Source organism: Brassica napus, chromosome C3 (genome assembly GCF_020379485.1).
Source record: "Brassica napus cultivar Da-Ae chromosome C3, Da-Ae, whole genome shotgun sequence".
Classification (NCBI taxonomy): Eukaryota; Viridiplantae; Streptophyta; class Magnoliopsida; order Brassicales; family Brassicaceae; genus Brassica; species Brassica napus.
In genome coordinates, this window is record NC_063446.1 from 21,318,612 (window position 1) to 21,344,588 (window position 25,977).

General features: G+C 36.5%; 2 protein-coding genes and 1 pseudogene across 3 annotated transcripts; 1 reads left to right on the forward strand and 2 right to left on the reverse strand.

Moving 5' to 3' along the window:
- The first annotated feature begins 217 nt into the window (after nucleotides 1–217).
- LOC106415557 (serine/threonine-protein phosphatase BSL1) lies at nucleotides 218–17,474 on the forward strand. 2 transcript variants are annotated; one of them, XM_013856306.3, is made up of 21 exons: nucleotides 218–631; nucleotides 706–766; nucleotides 837–915; nucleotides 993–1,072; nucleotides 1,170–1,264; nucleotides 1,552–1,651; nucleotides 1,743–1,812; nucleotides 1,969–2,070; nucleotides 2,292–2,373; nucleotides 2,508–2,678; nucleotides 2,784–2,946; nucleotides 3,031–3,232; nucleotides 3,413–3,583; nucleotides 3,675–3,913; nucleotides 3,987–4,071; nucleotides 4,148–4,246; nucleotides 4,326–4,525; nucleotides 4,584–4,659; nucleotides 4,746–4,881; nucleotides 4,965–5,104; nucleotides 5,363–5,659. In XM_013856306.3, exons 1-21 carry the CDS (start codon nucleotides 430–432, stop codon nucleotides 5,444–5,446), a joined length of 2,637 nt encoding a protein of 878 aa, XP_013711760.2. In that variant the 5' UTR covers nucleotides 218–429; the 3' UTR covers nucleotides 5,447–5,659. The 2 variants fall into 2 exon arrangements, with proteins under 2 accessions (XP_013711760.2, XP_048607003.1); XM_048751046.1 differs by lacking the exons at nucleotides 4,746–4,881; nucleotides 4,965–5,104; nucleotides 5,363–5,659 and adding an exon at nucleotides 17,268–17,474 and having other exon boundaries at nucleotides 220–631.
- Nucleotides 11,596–13,213, reverse strand: LOC106412398 (probable 2-oxoglutarate-dependent dioxygenase AOP1). Its single transcript, XM_048751047.1, has 3 exons — nucleotides 12,741–13,213; nucleotides 12,045–12,372; nucleotides 11,596–11,941 (listed from the first exon to the last, which is right to left on the reverse strand). Exons 1-3 carry the CDS (start codon nucleotides 13,172–13,174, stop codon nucleotides 11,693–11,695), a joined length of 1,011 nt encoding a protein of 336 aa, XP_048607004.1. The 5' UTR covers nucleotides 13,175–13,213; the 3' UTR covers nucleotides 11,596–11,692.
- A 357-nt stretch (nucleotides 17,475–17,831) lies between the features above and the next one.
- On the reverse strand, nucleotides 17,832–19,026 carry LOC106414290 (annotated as a pseudogene).
- Nucleotides 19,027–25,977: the final 6,951 nt, after the last annotated feature.

The window sequence follows — 25,977 nt, forward strand, 5'->3', positions numbered from 1 at the left end:
GTATTTATGCCAATCAAATAAAGGTAAAAGTTTTATCAACTTTAATTTTTCTCTTTTCTAATATTAACCCTATCTGATAAGTAATTTAATTACAAATGCTACGTTTTACATCTCCGAAGTTGAGGGGGCTATAATCGACATTACACGAACCAATAAAAGCCGTTGACTTTGAAAGAGGACTAAAAGTACAGCTCAACACAAACGCCTTTTCTACCCTCACAGAACCGTGTCCTCGAAAATCCGCCGGACCAACATTTTCGTTTTATTTTTTCTCATTTTTCTAAATCGTCTCGGAAAATAAAAGAAAGAGGTTTACTTGGGAAAGGTAGAGACCAGAGAGGGAGACGACATAGTCCGCCGTGAACTGCCCCCGCGAAGTCTTACTCCTCCGATCCGAACCTTCCACCAAAGTTCATATCACCAAGTGCCATGGCAGCGAAACCGTGGCTACATCCAGCTCCTCAGTACAAAACCCTAGAAACCTTCTGGGACGACGAAGACGACGCTCCTGGTCCTCGATGCGCTCACACGCTTACCGCCGTTGCAGCTACCAAGACTCACGGCCCTCGTCTCATACTCTTCGGCGGCGCCACCGCTATCGAGGGCGGCAACTCCTCCGTACCTGGGATCAGTAAGTATCCCTCGATTTAGACTTGAATCTAGGGTTTTGATCTGATGTGCTGCTGGGGGTTGTTGTTATTCTAGGGTTAGCTGGTGTGACCAACACGGTGCATTCTTATGATGTTCTCACTAGGAAGTGGACAAGGTAAAATGAATTTACGGTTTAGGGTTTTGTTTGTTTTCTTGAATTGCGAATTTTAACCGGAATTGTGTAGGCTTAAACCGGCTGGTGAGCCTCCGTCTCCTAGGGCTGCTCACGCCGCAGCCGCTGTTGGCACCATGGTCGTTTTTCAGGTACATTAGTCAGGCTTTTAGTCAATTGCAACGGTCCATATTTTTTGACACGTAGTTATGTTTTGGTTGATTAACAGGGTGGCATTGGCCCGGCCGGGCATTCTACTGATGATCTTTACGTTCTTGACATGACTAATGATAAGTACAAGTGGCATAGGTAAGAGATTTCTTTTTCGATTTTGCTCAGTTTTGTGTCTCTTAGCTATTTGTTGAATTGGATGTCAATATGCTTGCGTTTAATTCGTGTTGTTTAGGGTGGTGGTTCAAGGGGAAGGTCCAGGCCCTCGCTATGGTCATGTTATGGATTTAGTTTCTCAGAGGTATCTTGTTACAGTCACCGGAAATGATGGTAAGAACAAATCTTTATTATCCGACATTTCATGTGCCTAGCTTACCCTAACAGGCATCAACAACTAGGGTACCTATCTTAGTCAAAATCCTAGTGATAGACCATTATTTAATAGCCAATGCTACTTAGATATGTATATGCATTTTGCTTTCTGACTTTATATATTATTGTATGGTTATGAGAACCTTCCGTGCCCCTAAATAACTCAAGTTCTTGCATGGAAATTAGTTACTCTGTTTATTTCTTAAAGATCCTGAAATCGTTTCTCCATCTGTGTTTGGAACCAGGGAAACGAGCTCTCTCTGACGCTTGGGCATTGGATACAGCTCAGAAACCGTATGTATGGCAGAGACTGAACCCTGATGGGGACCGACCAAGTGCTAGAATGTTAGTGAATTTAGTTTATTTGAATTGAATACTGTAAAAAAAAAAATGTTTCTTCAACTGAACTTTCACATTTTGATATTATTTTGTGTAGGTATGCTTCTGGCAGCGCTCGTTCTGACGGCATGTTCTTACTCTGCGGTGGAAGAGACACCTTGGGGGCGGTATAATTATTTTAATCCACTGCATTTGTTTATGTGTAGGAAGTAGTAGACTTCTCTTTTGAGGATATGGATATATAATTACGAACATCTACCTTACTGGTTCTTGGCTTATTTTGCTATATGATCTCAATTATATATTCCCTAATATATCTGCAGCCACTGGGAGATGCTTACGGTTTACTCATGCATAGAAATGGTCAGTGGGAATGGACTCTTGCTCCAGGAGTAGCTCCTTCTCCAAGATACCAACATGCGGCGGTAAACTAAATCTTACTCAAGTTTCGAAACGTATAGAAAATAAGTTCTTAAGCTTAGGCTAATAGTAGACTGCACATTGTAGCCTTAGAAACCAAGTCAACACTTGCGTGGCTTTAAGATAAAAAAGGATTAGTTAGGCGTTAAACTTCAATTACAACACAGTTCTCTAATCCTAGCCGTTATTACTGCGTTCTTTAATTGTTTTATTTCTCTCTCATCAGGTATTTGTAGGTGCAAGATTGCATGTCAGCGGTGGTGTTCTAAGAGGAGGCCGCATGATAGATGCTGAAGCAACTGTTGCAGGTATTCAACGGCTGTTTTTCTTTATTTTATTTTGTGTTTGATGGGGTTAACTTTTTTTTTTTTGCGGTATGGATTTTACTCAATCGCAGCCATTTTCAGTAATGGTAATTATTAAGAAATATTTCTTCTTGCAGTGCTTGATACTGCTGCTGGTGTATGGTTGGATAGAAATGGGCAAGTGACTTCTGCTCGTGGCAGTAAAGGACAAGTCGATCAAGATCCTTCTTTTGAACTTATGCGTCGCTGTCGCCATGGTGCTGCATCAGTTGGCATCCGAATCTATGTACATGGTGGTCTTAGAGGAGGTAACACAAGATGCATATATGTTTATTGCAATACATGTTAGTTCTAAGGTTTGGTTAATGCCTTTCTTTGTATGACTAAATTGCCGTAATTTTATTTCCTGGCAGATGTGTTGCTTGACGATTTTCTAGTGGCTGAAAACTCAACATTCCAGTCAGACATCAGTTCTCCTTTGTCAGCAACCCAACAAAGCTCCACTCCCAGGTTTTCTTATGCCGCACGACCTCCTTCAGGCTCTGAACCAGCACTTTCCTTATCCGAAGGACTGAGGTTTATCCCGTTTCACATACTATTTTTGGTTTTGTGATTAACTCTATCATTTCATGTCTTTCTTTTCTCCTTTGACAATATCAGATTGGATGAAAATTCCATGGAGAAATTGACGGAGGCTTCTGCAGCGGAAGCAGAGGTGGCTAGTTCTGTTTGGCGAGCTGCGCAATTAGATTCTACTTCTCTAGATGAAGAACCCTCCGCATCTGATGGCAGCTCGCCAACAGTAGAAACCACTAGTGACGGTCCTGAAACTGAAGGAGATGTCCGGCTTCATCCAAGAGCTGTATGTTAAATATCTCTATTGGTTCTATTATACTTTTTTAAATAGAATTTTGCTCTCATACCTTTGATTATCTTTGGTTGCTTCGTTTGGTGTACTTCTCAACATATTGTTTACTTCAAAATTCAAATGGATGTTATATCTATTTGCTCACCAAAATGGCCTTACTACCTCATTTTATAGGTTGTGGTAGCAAAGGAGACGGTCGGAAGTCTGGGCGGCATGGTAAGACAGCTAAGCTTGGATCAGTTTCAGAATGAGAGCCGGCGGATGGTTCCCATGAATAATAGCGATGTGCCACAACCCACCAAGAAGTTCACGAGACAGAAGTCTCCTCAAGGCCTGCATAAAAAGGTATGGTTACCATGTAATATTAGTTTCGTCCCAGCGGTCCACCTCTGACACAATGATCAGCTAACATCTACTAATATCTTGTTGCTTGCAGGTCATTTCTGCTTTGTTGAGACCAAGAAACTGGAAACCTCCTGGCAACAGGAAGTTTTTCTTGGATTCGTACGAAGTTGGGGAACTCTGTTATGCTGCTGAACAAATATTTATGCATGAACAAACGGTTCTTCAGCTAAAAGCTCCTATCAAAGTCTTTGGTGATCTCCATGGGCAATTCGGAGATTTGATGCGGTTGTTTGATGAGTATGGGTTTCCCTCAACAGCTGGAGATATCACGTAAGTCTGAACACACGATTGAATAATTTGAGTAAAAAAATAATCACTAATCCATTAAACTTATTATCCTCAGGTACATTGATTATTTATTTTTGGGAGATTATGTCGACCGTGGGCAACACAGCCTGGAGACTATAACTTTGCTGCTTGCATTGAAGGCAAGACGGTTTCATATTACTAGTGTCACTTGGATTCTGCGTCATGGGTTTATGATCCTGAGATGTTCCTTTGCAGATAGAATATCCGGAGAATTTTCACTTGATTCGTGGAAATCACGAGGCTGCTGATATCAATGCCCTATTTGGCTTCCGTCTGGAGTGCATAGAAAGAATGGTAACTTTGTCTCTGTCAATTATTTGTCTTTATCTTTAGCTTATCTGCTTGGACTAAGCCTGCTCTTTACTTATACAAGGGAGAGAGTGATGGGATATGGGCATGGACAAGATTCAATCAACTCTTCAATCATCTTCCCCTCGCTGCACTCATCGAGAATAAAATTATATGTATGCATGGTGGGATTGGGAGGTCAATCAGTACAGTGGAACAGATCGAAAAAATCGAAAGGCCCATAACAATGGATGCTGGATCCCTTGTTCTTATGGATTTATTATGGTAATTCGTCCTTTCTGCTCCTGCTATAAATATTGATCACTAATATTTTGAAGTACAGGTCTGATCCTACAGAGAACGATAGTATAGAGGGTTTGAGACCAAACGCTAGAGGACCCGGTCTTGTCACGTTTGGGGTAAAAACACATTCTCTTATCGTCCCTTTTCATTACTATAATCTTTTTTGGGGGCCACACTGAGGGCACAAATGTTGATATTGCAGCCTGATAGAGTTACAGAGTTCTGTAAGAAGAATAAATTACAGCTAATTATTAGGGCCCATGAATGTGTAATGGATGGATTCGAAAGATTTGCGCAAGGACAGTTGATTACGCTATTTTCGGCTACAAATTACTGCGGTAAGGAGAAACAAGAATCAGTCAAAAACAGCTTCTTGGGTTGGCTTGAGGTAACAAAATGTTTGGTGATACTTTTCTAACAGGAACGGCGAACAATGCGGGAGCTATATTGGTTGTTGGGAGAGGATTGGTGATTGTTCCTAAGCTGATTCATCCTCTTCCACCTCCTATCTTATCTCCAGAGAATTCTCCAGAACATTCTGGAGATGACGCTTGGATGCAGGTAATACCACTCGTGTCTAAACCGCAATACATGTATATAGTTCTGTAACAAGCGAGACATTTTCCTACCGTGTACAATGGAGCATCATGTCTTTGTTTCGCAAGTCAATCTTAGTTAGTAGTTATGTGTGTGCATACCAATTCACTTGCTTGGAGAAAAAGGATAGTCCTGGAATAAGATGATCTAGTAGAGTTTATGTAGCCATAAGTTCTGTTGTAGATAAGAATTGAACACTGAAACCAAAGTATCTGTATGCAGGAGCTGAATATCCAGAGACCACCTACTCCAACACGAGGGAGGCCACAGCCAGATTTTGACAGAAGCTCGCTTGCATACATCTAAATCTAAATTGCATTGGTGTTTTATTGGCTTCATCAAGGTAGAAGCAAAAGACATTGAAAGTTTGGTATAACTCTATACAAGTATAGCAAGATCTATGTTTAAAATTTTGCATTGTTCATAAACTCTGCCGGACATGTGTAATATAATAACGCACATTCTGTACCAGAGAATGAGAATGAGAATGGTATAATACTTACCTTTGTTTGTTCTGTTCTTCCCTCTTTTGCTGCTCTAGTGAGATGGTGTACGCATTATGTTTATGTTTAAGCATATACATGTGAAAACAATATCAAATGACAAAAACAACTGATTGGTTGCTACATGAAAACATGTTTATGTTTACTATTGATTTAAACTATAAAATAGTTAATCCCAAAAGATAATGTATTTATTATCAAATTCAATAAGTTTTTAATAGGCCTAAAACACAATATTTATTTTATAAAGGCAGAGGATATTAGAAAGTTGAAGAACCTACACACAAAGAATCTCCATCCATGATGATGAAAGAATGATGAGATGGTGTCACTTTGAGCCATTTTTCGTCTTTTGTTTTAATTTCCAAACCATCAACTTGATACTGATGAACTACTGTGATGGTGTTCTTATCGGTATGAGAACATAGACCTAACTTTGTCTCTTCATCATCACCATCATCATTATCAGGAGGTGGTGAATACTTCCATCATTCTTTTCTTTTTTTATGTCAGCAGCGAATACTTATCATTCGAAGAAGATAATTTGTAGAATTAAGATGTTCCTCAATGTATTTTTCTATCCCAAAACTCTCCGTTATCATTCTTCTCACCATCACATCCAGTTTTGGTAATTGCTTCGAGAACCCATGCATCGACCCACTTTTTCAACACAAAAATATATATGAGCTGAATTCTTGAAACGCTTTAAAGAATGTTTCATAACGCAAAAAAAAAAACAACCTTTTTATAGGATAATTTTTTTTTTAACAATTTAGTATAAATAAAACCTTATTTCAAACCTAACTCTTTTAATTCCATGGTCAGGCCATAGCTTTTGAGTAAAGTCCTTGACTTTACCTGCAAGATTAGTATCATCGATCCCAAAACTCTGGTAAAGATTGTGGTTTAGATATCCATGAAAGGTTTGAACGACAGGTTTTGTAACGCACCCACCGTTAAAACGGGATGAGGCCCACTGACCGAGAGAACATGCGTGGATGGCCCCATTAGCTGTGACCCCGAAAATCATGTTTACTGACCATGTAATCACCACATGACATTTCTCCGTGTTTTGGCTTCACTTACACGGTATCACAAATCACTTTCCGATAGGTCACCCATCTTTTCACTACTCCAGCCCAAGCACGCTTAACTCTGGAGTTCTAAACGGATGTATGACGGAAAAGATAAGTCAACTTTGGTGACATAGGTAGCCAAATCAATTCTCTTAAGCCTTCCATATATCACAACTCGGAATGTTACAATTCACCCTCTCTCAAAGAACGCAACGTCCTCGTTGCGCCTCACGAGAGGTCTCAAGATGCCTCTCGGGTCAGAACCGAGATGGATAACCTGGCTCTGATACCACTTGTAACGCCTCGACAGCCCACGGCTAATAGGCCACCCATGCCCGTTCTCTCGGCCCGTGGGCCCCATCCTGTTCCAACAGTCAGTGCGTAAATTTTCCGAAGGATCAAAATTATTGTTTACTGACCCTGCAATCACCACCCAACATTTTCCATGCTTTGGCCTCACTCGCACGGTATCGCGAATCACTTCCCGATAGGTCACCCATTCTTTTACTACTCCAGCTCAAGCACACTTAACTCTGAAGTTTCAAACGGATATGTGACGGAAAAGGTAAGTCAACTTTGGTGACATAGGTAGCCAAATCAATTCTCTTAAGCTTTCCATATATCACAACTCGGGATGTTACAATTTCTCTGTCTGGTCTGAATCGGCAACTCGAAAAGGTTATCCATGGCTTCAAAAACTGACTTATCAAGCTCCAATGACACTCTGTCAAAGAAAGCTTCAAAACAGCCATAGTCTTCTAAAGCTTTGCGGACATCAGCCTTTACTTTGTCCCACTTTGAGGTTCCTGGTTTCAGGGTTTGATAAGAGAAATCGATAACTGGGTTGAACAGAATCAGAAAGAGGAAGAACATAGTTTTTTTTTGTTAAAACAAAATTTCATTAAATAGAGCTTAAACCGGGTTCATGGCTCACATGGCCTGTTTGGCAATAGAGTCGGCTTATTCATTAGCCGATCTTGGAATAAAGATAAACTTAATTGACTTAAATGAAATTGAAAGGAGGTAGATATCACAAAGAATGCTATAGCTCTAGCTTCATCTTTTGTTGGTTGATGGTATTGATGAGAATTTGAGAGTCCGAAAGAACTGAGATCAGATGGTATCGATTCCACGAGAGAGGGAAAATTTTATGGCTGTACAAACGGCCAAGGCTTCTGCCGTAAGGGACAACAGAAAAAATTATGAAGTCGATGAGTGCTGGGAGGAGGAAACCAGATCATCAATGATCGAACCAAATCCTGCAAACCCCGTTGAGGAGTTCCATGCTGCATCTGTGTACTTGGAGGGGCTTGAGCCAACACCCATTCTCTAGCGTCAGAGATTGCCTTTTGTAGATTCTCTTCAGGTGTGAAATCTCTCTTCTGGAAGATAAGTTAATTCCTTGAGAGCCAGAGAGTCCAACAGATCGAAGCTGCTAGGGTTCCTGATTCGGCTGGAGGTAGCAAGTGGAGTTTCCTGACTGTTTCCCAGCCTTCTCGAGTAGACGTGAAGGCGTTGGCTCTGATTGCGCTTGTCACCAGTGCTAGCTCCCAGATTTTTGTAGCATAGGGGCAGTTGAATAGAAGGTGCGTAACTGATTCTACTGCATTACGTCGCAAGCAGAGGGTAGTAACTGGGATGTTACGGATAGGAAACTGTTCTCCTACTGGTAGGACGCCATGTAGAGATTTCCAGATGAAGATTTTAGCATTTTCAGATGTTTTGATGTTCAGGGGTGATAGATGATTCTGTGGGAGTTGCATTGAGTTTATCTTCCATTAGAGTCAGGTACCCTGATCTTGTAGAGCATTCTCCCGATGGATTTTTGAGCCAAACAAGCTCGTCTGGAGCTCGAAGTTTGCTCGAATTTAATCTTAGTATTTTTTTTCCTTGTGGAAGGGGAGAATGAGCTCAATTTTACATTCCATTCCGATTATCCCGGCAGGAGGAGGTCTGAGACTTTGAGAGATAGATAGGCTTCAGGTGCTGGTCTAAAGGGTCGGAGTTGTTCACAGTGAGAGAGCCATGAATCATCCCAGACATTAATCGAGTTTCCAGTTCCAACCATCCAGCCTAGTTGTTCAACAAGGAGATACCTGCCTATCAAGACGCTTCTCCAACCAAGAGATGAAGATGAGGCTGTCTTAACTTTTAAGAAGGATTCCAAATGAGCTAGGAGGTAGCGAGCTAGGAGGCATGTTGGGTTCTTCAGAATACACCATCCTATCTTTTCTAGTAGAACATCATTGGAGAAGATGATATCTTTAAAACCAGACCTCCATTTTTATTTTGGTTTTACCTTTTTTTCCAAGAGATCCAAAGACATTTATGCTTATCAGGTTCAGAGTCCCACCATAATCTTGTCAACGTAGATTGGATCCAAGAGAGTATGAATCCATTTCTTGATGGTGTTTTTCCTTCTTCTTTTTTTAAATTAAATGTGAAATTAATTAAAAGACAAAAAAAAAAAAACTGGGTTACATCAGAGTGTGACTTCTGTTTATTTTTTCTTTACAAAAAAATTAAAAAGTAAACTTTTGCCAAAAGCCTTGTCAAAGATTAGTTGAGAGCCACCTCCTCCGTATTCCTTCCTCGTACTAATTTTCTTGACTGCGCCAAGGGTTGAAAGCCTACTCACCATCTTATCAATGATCTTTTCTTGCACAATCAATGGAGAAGGTGTTTCTTCTCGCGCCATGTCTGATATTATTAGTCACGAAATTAATTAATACATTATTTTAGAAAAATATTTAAAATTTTTAGTAGGATTTTGTTAGATTTTTCCAACATATTTTGTTATAACCAAAAAGAGAATTCAAATTTATAGTTAAAATTTATTTATTATTAATATACTTATTGATTATTAAGATTTTGTAGAAATGTTATATTTGATTGGTTAGTGTAAATAATCAAATATGTCACATTTAGTCTTAATTAAACAGACATATTATGACTTGGCAAAAATAAATAAATATAGTGAATTTATTTTGATAGAATAGATTAAAAAATAATAATAATCTTCATTACAAAAAGAGACTAAATTATCCTTAATAAAAAAATTAGTCAAATTTTTTGGACGGTTTCCAACTGAATATCCAAAAAAAAAAAATCGTTGAAAAATCATTAGAAATTTCTAACTGATTTTCTCCGTTGAGAATTATTGACGGGCTTCCAACCGAATATAGGAATAGATAAAATGTTGAAAAATCGTCTGAAATTTCCGACCAATTCTTTCCTTTGGTTTTCCAACCTTTTAAAACCATTTACAAGTTAAACCCTATATCCATGAAAAAATCTAACACTTTTCATATATAACTTCAAATCTTAAACTGAAATTTTATTGTCAAAACTTAATCCAAAATTTTAAACATAAATCCCAAACACTATACTCAAAACTCTAAACTCTGAAACTAAACCCTATACCAAATTATAAATCTAAACACCAATATCAAACCCAAATTCCAATTTTAGGTTTCTTTAAACTTCATTCTAAATCTTAAATCTAAACCCTAAAATACAGACGTCAAACCCTATATCTTAATTACAAACTTCAACTATCACATTTTTAAACTTCAACTCCAAATCTTAAACATAAACTCTAATTTTTTCTTTTTGATTTTTGAAAATTCAATCTATAAAACCAACGCTTAACACTTATTTATAAAATTTTAAACTTCTTTTAAAAATTTAATCTCATACCTTATATTTAAACCTCACTCTCTATTCATTTTGATTTTCTAAACTCTAAACCCTAAATCAGTTTTTGTAAAATAAGATATCAAAGTAAATGAAATTAAATTGTTAATCATACCCTTTTTATAAAATTATACACTTCAATAAAATTAAACTACAATAAAATAATATAAAACAGACTTTGTTAATGTTGAAGGGCATGGATCACATATGAATTGATATCTACTCTTAATATCATTCCTTCCAATGGGAAAGAATTAACTCTTTTTTTTTCTCTCTCTCTCTCTCCCCTCCCCCTACGAACCTTGTCTGTTTCTCTTCTTTATGCCATGTTGTCTCTGAAACGAGTCTTCATCTGTCACTCTCTCTCAGATTTAGTTTTGTTTTTGATTTGATACCCAGGGCTAGATAATCCAGTATTTTTTTTTTTTTTTCAGATCTGTTTGAAGCTTGAGCGAGAAGGGGAGGGAGGAGACAGAGTTGGGCTAGAGACGAGGGTATGGCTCGCCTTTTATGCAGACAGTATCGGAGAAACACGGAGTCATCAGAGGCAACTAAAAGAGAGAGAAAAGAGCGGGACCGGAGTGCAGACCATGAGGCGAGTGTGGTGCTGGAGGATGCGAAACTCGGTAAAGCTCCGAGGCACGGAGGAGTTAGCACCAGAAAGGCGGAGGGATTCTGGCTCCTTCCCAGTGCACATATATGTATACATATGTATGTATATATGGATATATTTTTTATATATATTTTTATATAAAAGTGATTTTCTTTAATTTTTTTATAAATAGCCACAGAATTAAAATAATAACAATTTTTTAATATTTTTTTTTTAATTTCTAAGAGTTTAATTATTCCTTCAGATATTTCTGACAAATCAACCAATTATAAATTTTCACTTAAAACATCGTTGGAAGTTTTTGACAGTTCGGTTTATTCGGAAAACGGTCTAAACTTTCTTGCGATTGACAACAAAAAATTTCTGACCATCAAAAATCCGTCAGAAATCCAAATGCTCCAACGGATTTCTGACAGATTTGACCGTAGAAATAACTTATTTTCTTGTAGTGTTTAGCTTTCTGGTTTTAGGGTTTGGTTTGAACAGAACTCGTCAGATTAACTACGTATTATGTGAAAATATATCAATAACAAAAGCAGTTAATTGGTGGCTACACGAGAAAAAAACACCAAACATAAACACACAACATATTATTGGATGGATTTAAACAATCAAACATAAAGCCATTATTACATTCCTTGCTGCGAAAAGATTAAATGAAGCTTCAGAGAGCACAGAAAGCATGGAGAGTAGACTGCGCTGCAAACCCAGCTTCCGTGTTATAGAAGTCACGGTAATCATTGAATTCAAAGGGTTTGAACACACGTGGATGTTCTTCATCGATAAGTTCTTCAGGTGAATCTAGGATAACTCCTGTTTTTGGAGTTGAGAACAGTGCAGTCGAATACCTTGTCTTCTTTGCTGTCACTAGGACTCGGTGATATGTAGATGCCAATCGACCATTCAAAAATGCCTGTAACATAAACAGTTAGATAACACGATTGTTTTATGCATATAGTGTATGTGGTGTGTTTATCAAAAATGTTACACATTAGAAGGAAGTGGGAAGAACTTACACACATAGAATCTCCAACCATGACGATGAAAGAATATTGATGAGATGGTTTCACTTTGAACCATTTTTTGTCTTTGTTCTGAATTTCCAAACCTTCAACTTGATACTGATGAAGTATTGTCATGATGTTCTTATCTGTATGAGAAGGTAAACCTAACTTTTTCTCTTCATGAGGAGGAGGTGGTGTATACTTCATCATGCGAAAAAGGTAATTTGTAGAATCAAGATGTTCGTCAATGTATTTCTCTATCCCAAAACTCTCCATTATCATTCTCCTCACCATCACGTCCAGTTCCGCTAATTTCCCCGAAATCCCATGCATCGTCTCACTTTTTCAACGCACAATATATGTGAGTTGAATTCTTGAAAGGTTTTGAAGAATGTTTAAAACGCAAATAGTATGCGTTGATGATTCATCAATCAAAATATGAGTTGAATAGTTGAAATGTTTTAAAGAATGTTTCCAAGGCAGGTTTAGAATCAAGATATATGAGTTGAGTTCTTGAGAGTCAATAAAGATTTTTTAAAAGGCAAATAGTTAGATTGGTCAATCAAAAAATGTTTTATATAGACCAACAAAAATATTTTGTTTTAATACAAATAAACGTAGATTTTATTTTTTGAATAAATGTTAAATTTATTTGAATAAAAATCATTTTTTCCAATGAATGTGTCCTTTAGCTAATCTAGATCATACCTAATTCTCTTGTTTCCATGGTCAGGCCATAGCTGTTGAGTAAACTCGTTGACTTTCTCCGCAAGATTAGCATCATCGATCCCGAAACTCTCGTAAATATTTTGGCTTAGGTATCCATGATAGGGTTTTGAAGACACGTTTCTCTCTTTGGTCTGAGTGGGCAAATCAAAAAGCTCTTCCATGGCTTCGAAAACAGACTTATCAAGCTCCACTGACACTTTGTCAAAGAAAGCTTCGAAACAGCCATAGTCTTCTAAAGCTTTGCGGACATCAGTCTTCACTTTGTCCCACTTTGAGGTTCCTGGTGTTAGGCATTGGTCGGAGAAATCGATAACTGGAAGTTGAATAGAATCGGAAAGAAGATGAAGAGAGACTGAATCCATTTCTTGATTCTTAATTAGATGTTTTTTTTTATTTTTTAGAAAAAGATTCATAGAATTTTGATGGTGTGTTTCGGTTTCTTGTCTCTGGCTTAAATACCAACTTTTTTTGTGTGGAAATCGAGTTCTATAGCAACTAGATGCGTTTTACACATGGTAGGCTGACGTAGTTGCTACGCGTAGCTGTTTATAAATTTAACAATTATGCAATAATTGCGTTTGTTGACAGTAATGACAAATTTAGCGTTTGTTGACAGTAATGACAAATTTAGCGTTTGTTGACAGTAATGACAAATCCTAATGTCTTTATCAGTCAAGATTTTTTTTTTTTTTGACAGCATCAGTCAAGATAATATTGCTAATGAATTGTTTTATTTTCATTATAATTTTTTTAAATGAATGTAGACCACTGTAAAATTGTTTAAAAGATGTGATAACATATTTTAATTGTAAGTGCATTAATATGAACTTGAGAGGTCAGATATTATATGTTTTCAGCAATATAATTAATTATATAAAAATTTATAAATTTGATTATGAAAATAATTAAAAATATATATTACTTAATATATATATAATACATGTCGTGCTGTAAGAAATAGAAAATAAGATATTTACGTTATTGCACGAATGTTGACTATATTTAACATCTACAAATAAGACTAGTTTATATTCACAAGTTAAAGATCACAAATCAGTATACTACAAATATAATAAAACTAAAAATCACATGTTTAATATATTATTTTTATCTAATTTTTGAATTCTCAAACAAAAAAATATGGTCATGATGCGGGTTAGAGTTTAGTGTGTAAAAAATATAATGTAATAATATATATAATGTGTGTATAGGAAATGCTATATATTAAAATAAAGTTGGAAGAACACGCACACAGAAAAACTCCATCTTGATGAGGAAAAATGTTGATAAGATGTTCCACTTAGTTCCATTTTCCTCTTTGGTCTTGATTTCCAAACCATCAACATTATATATACTCGTGAAGTATATATTATCATGATGTTCTTATTGCTTTCTTGATTTTGGCATACATACCATTTATTTTGGGTTCTACAGCTAGTAGTTAGAGCATATCCACTAAAAAAGGTCTTAAAATTTGTTCAAATAAAAGTATTAATAATCTAATGAAATTTAATTATATAATTAAAAATTCATTTAAAATAAGAATTAAACTAATATATACATTTTAAGTGTTATAAAATTTCAATGAATTTGTTTTCTTATTTAAAAACTAAAACATTTTTTTTGCTTAATTGTGCCTATTACAAAAATTAACTCATATGAGAACTTCCAATGAAAATGTTTTAGCATACGTTTCTAGAGGGTAGCTCGACTTGCTGTTGTGCAAAGTTGTTTATTGACTATATAAATAATGTACAGTTGTGTTTGTTGATGACGGTAAGAGAGAATATATTCTCCGAATCTCGGATATAAAACTTTAAAAACTCACAAAAGTTCCATAATTCACATGTCTAAAATTTAATAGTCAATCAATATTTTATTAAAATGTTATTATTACCGGAATAAAATAAAATATGGGTTTTCATGATACTACGACAGCATGAGGTTATGCAGTAAACCAATAAGGATAGATCAAAAGTAATGTTTTATTGATCAATAGTGCACATGAGTACAACATATTAGTCCATAAACTTTAGTTCTAGTTGCCTGCTTCTATATTCGAAGTGTAGAATAGTCGCTCTCTTTTTTCTAGGGTTTAAGAGTTCTTTTTACAGGCCATTATAGTTGGAATTCAGGTTAAATAATTTCATATCCTGAAATATAAAAATATCTCTTTTAGTAGAAGTTTTACATTTTATCCGGAGGCAGGAAGAATACGCGACCTGAAGACGAGAAGTCATCTAGTACTCTGGAGAATGATTGTGATCCCTCAGAGTGTTCCATTGAGAAATTCTATACTGGATTGGCTTCATTGTTCGGGTCAAGGAGGTCATTTGGGACGAGATGTCACAGTACAAAGAGTGAAAAGTTTGTTCTACTAGAAGGGTTTAACTAAGGACATACAATCCTACTTGCGGAGTTGTTTGATTTGTCAACAATGCAAGTATGATAATGCAGCTTCTCCAGGTTTATTACAACCTTTACCAATACCTGAGGCAGTATGGATCGACAGGATTTCATTGATGGTTTGCCAACTTCTTTTGGGAAATCAGTCATCTTTGTAGTAGTGGATCGTCTAAGCAAAGCGTCTCATTTCATGGTGTTGAAACACCCTTATACCGCTATGTCTGTGGCTCAGATGTTCTTGGATTAAGTTTACAGGCAGCATGGCTTTCCAAGATCAATTGTGAGCAATAGAGATTCAGTGTTCCTCAGTAAGTTTTGGCAGGAATGATTTGCTCTTGAAGGTTGTTCTCTTAACGTGTCAACAGCGTATCATCCGCAGAGTGACGGACAGACTGAAGTAGTCAACAGGTGTTTGGAAACGTACTTGAGGTGTATGACAAGTGATAAGCCTCATATGTGGAGCAAATGGTTACCGTTGGCAGAGTATTGGTATAACACCAACTTCCACTCGGCGACGCAATCTACTCCTTATGAGATTGTGTATGGACAACCACCACCAGTTCACTTACCTTACTTACCAGGCGAGTCTAAGGTACAGGTTGTTGCTAAGTGCTTGGAGGACAGAGAGAAGATGCTTCTACTTCTTAAATTTCATTTGTTACGAGCTCAACATCAAATAAAACAAGAAGCAGATAAACACAGGAGTGAGAGAAGCTTGGAGGTGGGAGATTGGATATTTGTGAAGCTTCAACCTTACCGACAACAATCGGTGGTGATAAGAGGGTCACAAAAGATTTCAACAAAGTTCTTTGGTCCCTGTAAGGTGCTAGACAAACATGGGAAGGTCGCTTATAAACTTGAGTTACCGGAGTATTCAAGGATCCATCCTGTGTTTCATGACTCTCAGCTCAAGAAGTTGGTAGGAGAAGCGGCTACTTCTACTCAGCTGCCTACAATTCTTCAGGAAACGGAAGTAAAAGTTCCAGAAGCTTGTCTTGGCCGTAAGATGGTGAAACGCCAGGGTATAGCAGCAACAATGATTTTGATGAAATGGGTTGATGACAGTGAAGAGAATGCAACTTGAGAGTTTCTTTATGATCTACAGAAGCGTTTCCCACAGTTTCAACTTAACCTTGTGGACAAGGTTGTTTCGGAGGGAAGGATTTGATACAGAAGAAATGAGTGACACGTGTGAGACGATTAGAGGAGCAAGGGAAGCCGTTGAGAGTTGTTACAACGGACTCGCGTGTGACAGGTGTCATCAATTCATTGGAGAAGTTCTAGTTTCGGTTAGAAACAGAGTATAAACAGAGCGTGTGTATCTCTCTATTGATTCATTCAGAAATTGAGTTGTAAAACTTCTTATCCATTTGGAATTCCTATAAAAAGTTCTTCATTTGTTCATTGAGGATTTAGATATTTCTTCTTCATAGATCTATTACTCTTGCGCTACGATTTGGTGTTTCTTGAACACTAGATCGATCATAAAGGAGTATTATCCTTTATCACTTTATGGTCCTGAGATTGTTCCTTTGCAGATTGAATATCCGGAGAATGTTCACTTGTTTCGTGGAAATCACGAGGCTGCTGATATCAATGCCCTATTTGGTTTCCGTCTTGAGTGCATAGAAAGAATGGTAACTTTGTCTCTGCAAATATACATTTATCTCTAGCTTATCAGCTTGGACTAAGCCTGCTTTTTACTTTTACCAGGGAGAGAGTGATGGGATATGGGCATGGACAAGATTCAATCATCTTCCTCTCGCTGCACTCATAGAGAACAAAATTATATGTATGCATGGTGGGATTGGGAGGTGAATCAGTTCAGTGGAACAGATTGAAAAAATCGAAAGGCCTATACAATGGATGCTGGATCCTCCTTGTTCTTATGGATTTATTATGGTAATATCTTACATCACTAATATTTTGAAGTACAGAACTGATCCTATAGAGAACAATAGTACATAAGGTTTGAGACCAAACGCTAGAGGATCCGGTCTTGTCACGTTTGGGGTAAAATCACATTCTCTTATCTTCTCTTTTCATTAATATAATCTTTTTGGGGGCCAGTCACTGAGGGCATAAGTCTTGGTATTCCAGCCTGATAGAGTTACAGAGTTCTGTAAGAAGAATAAACTACAGCCAAATATTAGGGCTCATGAATGTGTAATGGATGAACTCGATAGATTTGCGCAAGGACAGTTGATAACGTTATTTTCCGCTACAAATTACTGCGGTGAAAAATATCTTCTTGTATCTATGTTTGTATTCTTGGATAGGCTTTCGAGGTAACAAAATGAAAACATTTTGGTGATACTTTTCTAACAGGAATGGCAAACAATGCGGGAGCTATATTGGTTGTTGGCAGAGGATTGGTGATTGTTCCTAAGCTGATTCATCCTCTTCCACCTCCTATCTTATCTCCAGAACATTCTGGAGACGACGCTTGGATGCAGGACATGTATAGTTCTGGAACAAGACGAGAGACATTTTCCTACCATGTACACTAGCATTATGTGTTTGTTTCACAAATCAATCTTAGTTAGTGGTCCTGGAACAAGACGATCTAGTAGAGTTTATGTAGCCATTATGTTTTGTTGTAGTTAAGAATTAGACACTGAAACCAAAGTATTTGTGTGCAGGAGCTGAATATCCAGAGACCGCCTACTCCAACACGAGATGATGAAGTATTGTGATGATGTTCTTATCGGAATGGGAACGTAGACCTAACTTTGTCTCTTCGTCATCACCATCATTATCAGGAGGTGGTGAATACTTCTTCATTCGAAAAAGGTAATTTGTAGAATTAAGATGTTCGTCAATATATTTCTCTATCCCAAAACTCTCCAGTATCATTTTTCTCACCATCACATCCAGTTCCAATAAATACTTCAAGAAGACATGCATCGTCTCACTTTTTCAACACACATATGTATGAGTTGAATTCTTGAAAGGTTTGGTTTTAAAGAATGTTTCAAACGCATATAGTTGCGTTATTAATCAAAATGTTTAATACAAATAGCTTCGAATTCATACCTAATTTCCTGGTTTCCATGGTCGGGGCCATAGCTGTTGAGTAAAGTCCTTGACTTTCTCCGCAAGATTAGCCTCATCGATTCCAAAACTCTGGTAAAGATTGTGGTTTAGATATCCATGAAAGGGTTTGGACGACACGTTTCTCTGTTTGGTCTGAATCGGTAAGTCGAAAAGCTCTTCCATGGATTCAAAAACAGACTTATCAAGCTCCACTGACACTTTATCAAAGAAAGCTTCAAAACAGCCATAGTCTTCTAAAGCTTTATGGACATCAGTCTTCACTTTCTCTCACTTTGAGGTTCCTAGTGTCAGGGTTTGATCCGAGAGATCTATAACTGGGAGTTGAATACAATCAGAAAGAGGAAGAAGAGAGTTTGAATCCATTTCTTGATGGCGTTTTTCTTTCTTTCTTGATAAGTCTGTTTCGGTGGAATTGAGTTCGATAACTTGTAGTTAGTATGAGTTGTTCAAAAGAAAAAGAAAACTTGTAGTTAGTATGCTTTTACAGATGGTATAGCTAGGCTGCTATGCAATAGCTTAAAATTGCTCGGATATCTAACTTAATTAACTACGTGTTAGATACAAGAGACAAACCATAAATAAAGTATTGGAGAATTAATTTGCCGTAAAAAATTTGCACTTTTTGAAGAAAAATCTCTGTAGTGAAAATGAGAGACAATGACTCGTCTGTACAAAATGTAAGTTATGTGTTAGTGGGATCTTTGTTTGTAGTTTTTCCCATTTAAAAAATATGGTTTCCTATCTATTCTTCTTGACTAGTAGTTAGAAATGCCATCAGTCCACCAAGCCAGTCTTCTTTCTGCTAATTAAAGAATTTTTGTTCAAAATATTTAATATAATATCTCATAATTAATATCATGGTGGAAAACTAGTCCGATTAGACTAATTTTTGATCAGATAACCACTGGTCCAATGGTCATGTGGTAATACTATGTCGAAAAGGGGGTAATCATAGCCATGAATCCATTTTTCAGAGTTTAAAAAAACGGCGCCTATTACTTCAGTCTGATAATTCACAAATTTTGATTCAAAACGTATAAATCGTAAGCTTGTTGAATTTTTTTTTTTGATAGGAACCTTTCATTTCGTTATCTTAAACTTCAAACTTATAAGAAACAAAGGGAATTATCTAATCTCTTTGACTACAACATAGAACTTTAAAGACAACATAAGTTTTTTTTTTTGAACTTTAAAGATAACATAAGTTAAAGTAGATAAATTCTCCAAAGAGATTGACTGCAAAAATGAGACACCGCTCAAATGCGTCAATAGAAGATTAGTTTCAAAGACGCGGTTTACTTTTAAAATAAATAAAATTTTAATATAAATTTCTATATAGTGTATAGATCTGGAAACATTAATTAATCTGAACAAAAACAAAATCAAACCAAACCGAATTCATAAATAACCAAGTGAATTATGCATTTACGGAGCTGAAGAAACGAAACCGAACTGGAACCATATCGCGGATCGGATAGGTATCCAAATTTTTAAAATAAAATTATGTACCAAAAAATATTAATTATATTTAATTTCTAAATAACCAAATATCCTAAAATACTATTTATAAACTGAGTTACCCAAAAAATGAATTACCCGAATATTTTAGCTGAAACTTTAAAAATTATACGAATTATCTATTATTTTTATTCAAACAATCCAAATTACATGATATTTAAACCTAAAACTTGAATTATATAATGTTTTTACCTAAATTATCCAAAATATCCGAAAATCAAGCCGCGACCAAATTAAACCCATTTTTCTTGGATATTTGCCGGTTCTCAACTATATTACATGAACCGAACTAAAAAACAAAATAACCGAACTGAAACCAAATAAAAATTTGTAAACGGATCCTAAGTTTCTAGAACAAAAAAAAACCAAAAAAAAATCAAATACCTGAACTAAAACTGAATGTTAAGTAATAGTGTATCTACAAATGATTTAACTCATTTACATATGCGGTTTATATTTGTACAAATGATTTAACTCATTTACATATGCGGTTTATAGTCGAAGTAAGACATAAGCATTGTTTTCATATTTGACGGTCGAACTGGTAAACCGAATGATCCATATATAATCCTGCTAAGATTAATGAAAACCCCTGGTAATTAAAATTTTGATACACCCAAAAACGTACCATTAATCCGTGACCTGACCCAAACAAAATCTGATAATATTTCTAACTTTTTTATTAAGCTTCTCATATACTTTTTTTATAATACATAAAACTGAATAAACTATTTAATATTCTACAACTAAATTTTATTTTCATGTAAATCTATAAATATATATATATAATAATTTAAATAGAATAATTTGTTTACTTAACCAGTTCTGATTGACTTTTTCTTATTTTTAATAATTTAAAGTTGAAACTGAGTAATACATATGTTGTATTGGTTAACTATTGTGTTAGTGATTTTACAATATGATTAAGTTAACATGTTTTTTTGGTGAAAAATGTTAAGAGTTAAGTTAACATGTTTGTTTAAATAATTTTGTATTTGTTATCACGAAATTTTGCATGTTTGAGGTAAGTTTAATAAAAATCTAAGGATATTGTTTATTAGTATAGTTTATGATAGTTAATTTTATTTCCAATGAAAAGCTAAAAATAAAAATCAAAATATTTTTTCTTTAAATGACATGTATCGGGCTTAGATGAGAACGTCGTTCTAAGTCATATCATCGTCTTTATCGTGCAATTGAAGTATTTTTATTGGGTAATTTTTTGTGTCAGTGCAAATATGACACTACAATAAAGTAACGCAGAAGATAAATTAAAAAGGCAATCAGATACAAACAACCAATTATGCTTTATTAGAAATCGTCTAAACAATCTATTACAAGACTTGCTTATCAGTTTAGTCTGTTAACACCCTAACAGTTGCTACTGAAGGATTTCTAATTTGGTAAATCATGTATCTCTTTCGTCAAATACTTCGGCAACTGTTTCATCACGATCAAGACACTCTCAAGAACTTTTTTTATCTCTATAAGATCAGCCTATGTGTCTCTGTCTCTCTACAGACGACTCATAGCTATTTTATATTATTCTCCACGTTTCTGAAACCCTAGTCTCCAAGGCAATATGGATATGAACATCTTCCATAACATTAAGTGCAACTTTCATTTTCTTGGAATGCACTTATTCTTCTTTCCTTAAGTCATAATATTCATCTTTCCATATATCCTAGATAATCTCTTGCTCTCCAAGTCTAACGATTCCAGCTCAGCACTTTGACTCCACATGGTCTTCACCACTCAACACGACGTCTGCTTCAGCAACTACATCAGCGACTAATTCAGGACGGACATCTTACATCTTCAATCTCCTCCTTTTAGCTTTGTGTACCGATCAAGCACAGCAATCTTCTGGTTCAGATACCACGCTCCTCACCTAGAAACTTCCACACAAAATGTGCTTTTCTCCCCTATGAAATATGTACCACACCGTGCTTTTTTCCCCCATGAAATATGCATACTCTGACACATGGATGTTCTTCATCTATAAATTCTTATTGTGAATATATGGTAACTCTTGACTTAAGAATTTAGAACGATGCATTCGAATACCTTGTCTTATTTGCTATCATCACGACTCGGTGATATGCAGAATATAATCGACCATTCAAAAATTCTTGTAGCACACCAGCAAATACATGATGAAGATAGTTGTATTCTCTAGCTTAGAATATATACACAGTGGGTGTGTATCGGAAATGTTACATACTCTATCTGTTTTTAATAGAAGACGTTCTAAAGATTTTTTCTGATTCAAATTAGATAATGTTTTCACATTTTAAAGTAAAATTTATTAATTTTATATGTTATATTACTTTTTATACATTTTGCAGTTTATTTTTTGTTGGTTGAGATATGATTAGATGCATAGTTAATGAGGTTTTGTTTAGTAAATACACAAAATTAATTGTTTTTTTTTTAATTCTTGTGTATAAGTGTAAAACAACAAAAAAATGGGTGGTGTTATAAATCATATTGTGGATGTCCATAACCAGCCCATACTAGAGAGAGAGAGCCGGCGACCATGAGAGAGAGAGAGAGAGCCGGCGCCTAGAGAGAGAGACAGCAAACCCAAGTTTCCATTTTCCTTATTGGTTTATGATTTGTACTCTTTCCATATTTGTATTTCCTTTTCTAGTCTTTACAATATTCTATGACGGTGTAATTCCCTATATATAGAGAGTGCCTTATGTTTATGATTAAGAAGAATAAGAAACTATTCTCCTAAGTTTCACAACACGTTATCAGCACGATTACTCTAAGAACCCTAAGCTAAAAATCCAAAATCGAAAAACCCTAAAACCCTAGCCAACGAACCCTAATCCCGATCGCGAGAACCATCCCGATCGCGAACCTTCCCGATCCAAGCTTCTTCGCGTCCCGATCAGTTCCAGCTCACGGCGATCTTGGTTTGGACAGCTAACGTTCCGGATATCAGCTTCAACATGTTCCCGTCCTGATCTAAGCAAGAACAGCTCACGGCCTTCTCTTGTCCGATAGACGATCTCAGCCAGCTCGCGTTCCCGAAGGACAGATCGCGTTCCCGATCCAACAGACGACGTCTCAGCTCGTTCCAGCTAGTTCGTGTTCCCAATCAGCAACATCCAGCTCGCGTATCTTCTCATTGGTGGTCCATTCAACACATCTGAGGTTAAGGTAACTCGAAACCCTAATGATCAATCATTGAACCCAAAATCGAATTTTGATTGCTTGATATGAATTGAAACCATAAAACCGTAAACCCTAATCGAAACTAATAAGCAAATCGAAATCTTAATGTGTTGAAATCGAAACCATAAACCCTAATTCGAAACCTTAATGGTTTTGAATCGAAACCTTAATGATCTAATGATCAAAATCGATTTCCTAAAACCCCGATGATTTAATGATCAAAATCGAAACCCTAATTAATCGATCCAAACCCTAATTAATCTTTGAAATCGAAATTGATTGTTTTGATTGATTGAATATGATCACATAGAAATCGTTTGCTAGGATTGCTAAACCCATACTTGAATTTGGTTGATTGAATTGATGAACCTATTGAATGTTTTGAGATTAAGGAATAGCCTAGGTTAATTGTTCTCATCTTGTTTAAGACTTAACCTGACCGGCTTTGTTCATATATTTAAAACCCTAATCGCATTGAATATGATCCGTTAAGTTGATAGTAATTAACACCTTGATGCATTGCTTGATTGCTTGATAACTTAGAAATCGATTGCTAAGAGGTATGAACCGATTGCATTAAGATCATATAGAAACCGTTTGATAAGATTGTTCATACCTTGTCTTGGCCGTGCGGCTTATCTTGCATCATACTCGTATGAACTGAATGCATCATATCCGTTTGGTCGTGTGACCAATTCGCATTACATACCTGATTATCTTGTATAATCATAAGAACACTAAGAACATTATAATCTTTAAAGATCTAAATTATAAAACATATGATTTCAGATGTCGAAAATCAACAACTTGGATTTTGCTGCCCTAAATCTCTCTGGAGATAATTACTTGCAATGGGCACTTGATGCTAAGATCATCCTGAAATCCAAGGGACTCGGTGAGTGTATCACCGAGGACAATGATGCTAGTGAGAAAGATCGATACAGAGCCATCTTGATCATTCGCCATCATCTAACTGAGAGTCTCAAAGATCAGTATCTGACCATTGAGAATCCATTAGACCTTTGGATAGAATTGAAAGCAAGATATGATCACCAGCGAACGGTGATCTTACCAAAGGCTATGTATGATTGGAGGAATCTTAGGATCCAGGACTATAAGTCCGTGGACGAGTATAACTCAGCACTATTTAAGATTGTTTCGAAATTGAAACTGTGTGGTGAGGATATAACGAATAATGATATGCTTGAGAAAACCTTTTCCACCTTTCACACAAGCAATGTGTTGTTACAACAACAGTACCGTGAGAAAAGGCTTCACGACTTATGCTAATCTGATTTCTTGTCTATTGCTCGCTGAGCAAAACAATGAACTATTGATGAGAAACAGTGAAATGAGACCTCCTGTATCAACCCCATTACCTGAGGCACATGTGGCCACAGAGGCCAAGAAAGAAGCTAACCACGTCCAAGGAAATGGCCAACACGGCCCTGGTCGTGGAAAATGGCATGGACGTGGCCGTGGTCGAAATTATTTTGGCCGCAGACGAGGAAATCAGTATGGTCGAGATCATGGTCGAGACCGTGGCCAAGGACACTCGTTTGGCCGAGGTCATGGCCGAGGCCGTGGGACATCATTCAAACCGCAACACTCGACCAAAGCAGTGTGCCATAGATGTGGTATGGGCAATCATTGGGCTAAGACATGTAGGACTCCCAAACATCTAGTTGATCTCTATCAAGAGAGTTTGAAAGGGAAGAATTCTGAAGCCCACATGACATATCAAGATGGTGAAGATGATTTCAATCATGACCAAGACGATCTTATGGAATATGAAACTTCAGATTGTCTAAAAGATTGAAGTTGATTTCGACATTTGTGTTCTAAACTTTTGTGTTATTTACTTATGTGCTTTCTATGTTTTATTTCTTTAAACTTGTGTTATTAAACTTAATAAATGAATGATTTTATATGAAGTCTCTAAAATATCATCCTATGAATCTTGTTTTAGTAATGAACGAAAACAAGGATGTATTCGTTGTGGACAGTGGGTCAGCCACACGATCATAAAAGACAAAAGATATTTCATAAACCTAACTCTTAAAAACGCCAATATAAACACTATTGCGGGTATAGCCAGTCTCATAGAGGGCTACGGCCAGGCTAACATTCTGTTGCCTATGGGTACACATCTTGAAATATCAGATGCATTATATTCACCCAGCTCAAAGAGAAGCCTATTGAGTTTTAAAGACATTCGAATGAATGGTTTTCATATTGAGACTAAGGGCGAAGAAAACAAAGAGTTCCTTCAGATCATTGAAATCGCCCAAGGCAATAAGAAAGTTTTAGAATCTATACATGCACTCTGTACTGGTCTTTACCATACCAAAGTCAGTATGATTGAGGCAAATGCCACATTTAATAAAATAGCCATCAAAAATTTCACTCTATGGCATGACCGGCTTGGCCATCCCGGTTCGACCATGATGCGTAAATTGATCTCGAACACTAATGACCATACATTAAAAGAGAAACGAGTTGTTCCTAAGAACCTAACGTGTGTAGCATGTTCACAAGGGAAACTTATTGTTAGGCCATCACCAGTTAAAGTGACTAAGGAAACGATAAACTTTCTGGAAAGAATACAAGGAGACATTTGTGGACCAATACACCCACCTTGTGGGACGTTTAGATATTTCATGGTCATCATTGATGCGTCCACAAGATGCTCGTATGTCTGTCTCCTGTCGACCCGCAACTTGGCATTTGCGAGGTTGCTTTCTCAGATAATTTGATTACGAGCTCATTTTCCAGATTTTCCTTTAAAGACTATACGTCTTGATAATGCTAGTGAATTCACGTCTCAAGCGTTTAATGATTAGTGTACGTCCATGGGGGTAACTGTGGAACACTCCGTGGCACATGTACATACACAGAACGGCTTAGCCGAATCATTTATAAAACGCATACAACTAATAGCTCGACCATTGCTTATGAGGTCGAGACTTTCGGTTTCTGCTTGGGGACACGCTGTGCTACACGCGGATGAACTCATACGCATCAGGCCATCTAGTGAACATAAATATTC

Excerpts from the sequence above, each read along its gene's own strand:
- LOC106412398 (XM_048751047.1), bottom strand. The coding sequence starts at position 13,174 with ATGAATCTTTTTCTAAAAAATAAAAAAAAACATCTAATTAAGAATCAA. Across the intron at positions 12,373-12,740 it reads CATGGAAACAAGAGAATTAG|TGAGACGATGCATGGGATTT; the intron begins GTATGATCTAGA and ends GCGTTGAAAAAG. Across the intron at positions 11,942-12,044 it reads TGGTTGGAGATTCTATGTGT|GCATTTTTGAATGGTCGATT; the intron begins GTAAGTTCTTCC and ends TTTATGTTACAG.
- LOC106415557 (XM_013856306.3), top strand. The coding sequence starts at position 430 with ATGGCAGCGAAACCGTGGCTACATCCAGCTCCTCAGTACAAAACCCTA. Across the intron at positions 2,071-2,291 it reads CAAGATACCAACATGCGGCG|GTATTTGTAGGTGCAAGATT; the intron begins GTAAACTAAATC and ends CTCTCTCATCAG. Across the intron at positions 2,679-2,783 it reads ACATGGTGGTCTTAGAGGAG|ATGTGTTGCTTGACGATTTT; the intron begins GTAACACAAGAT and ends ATTTCCTGGCAG.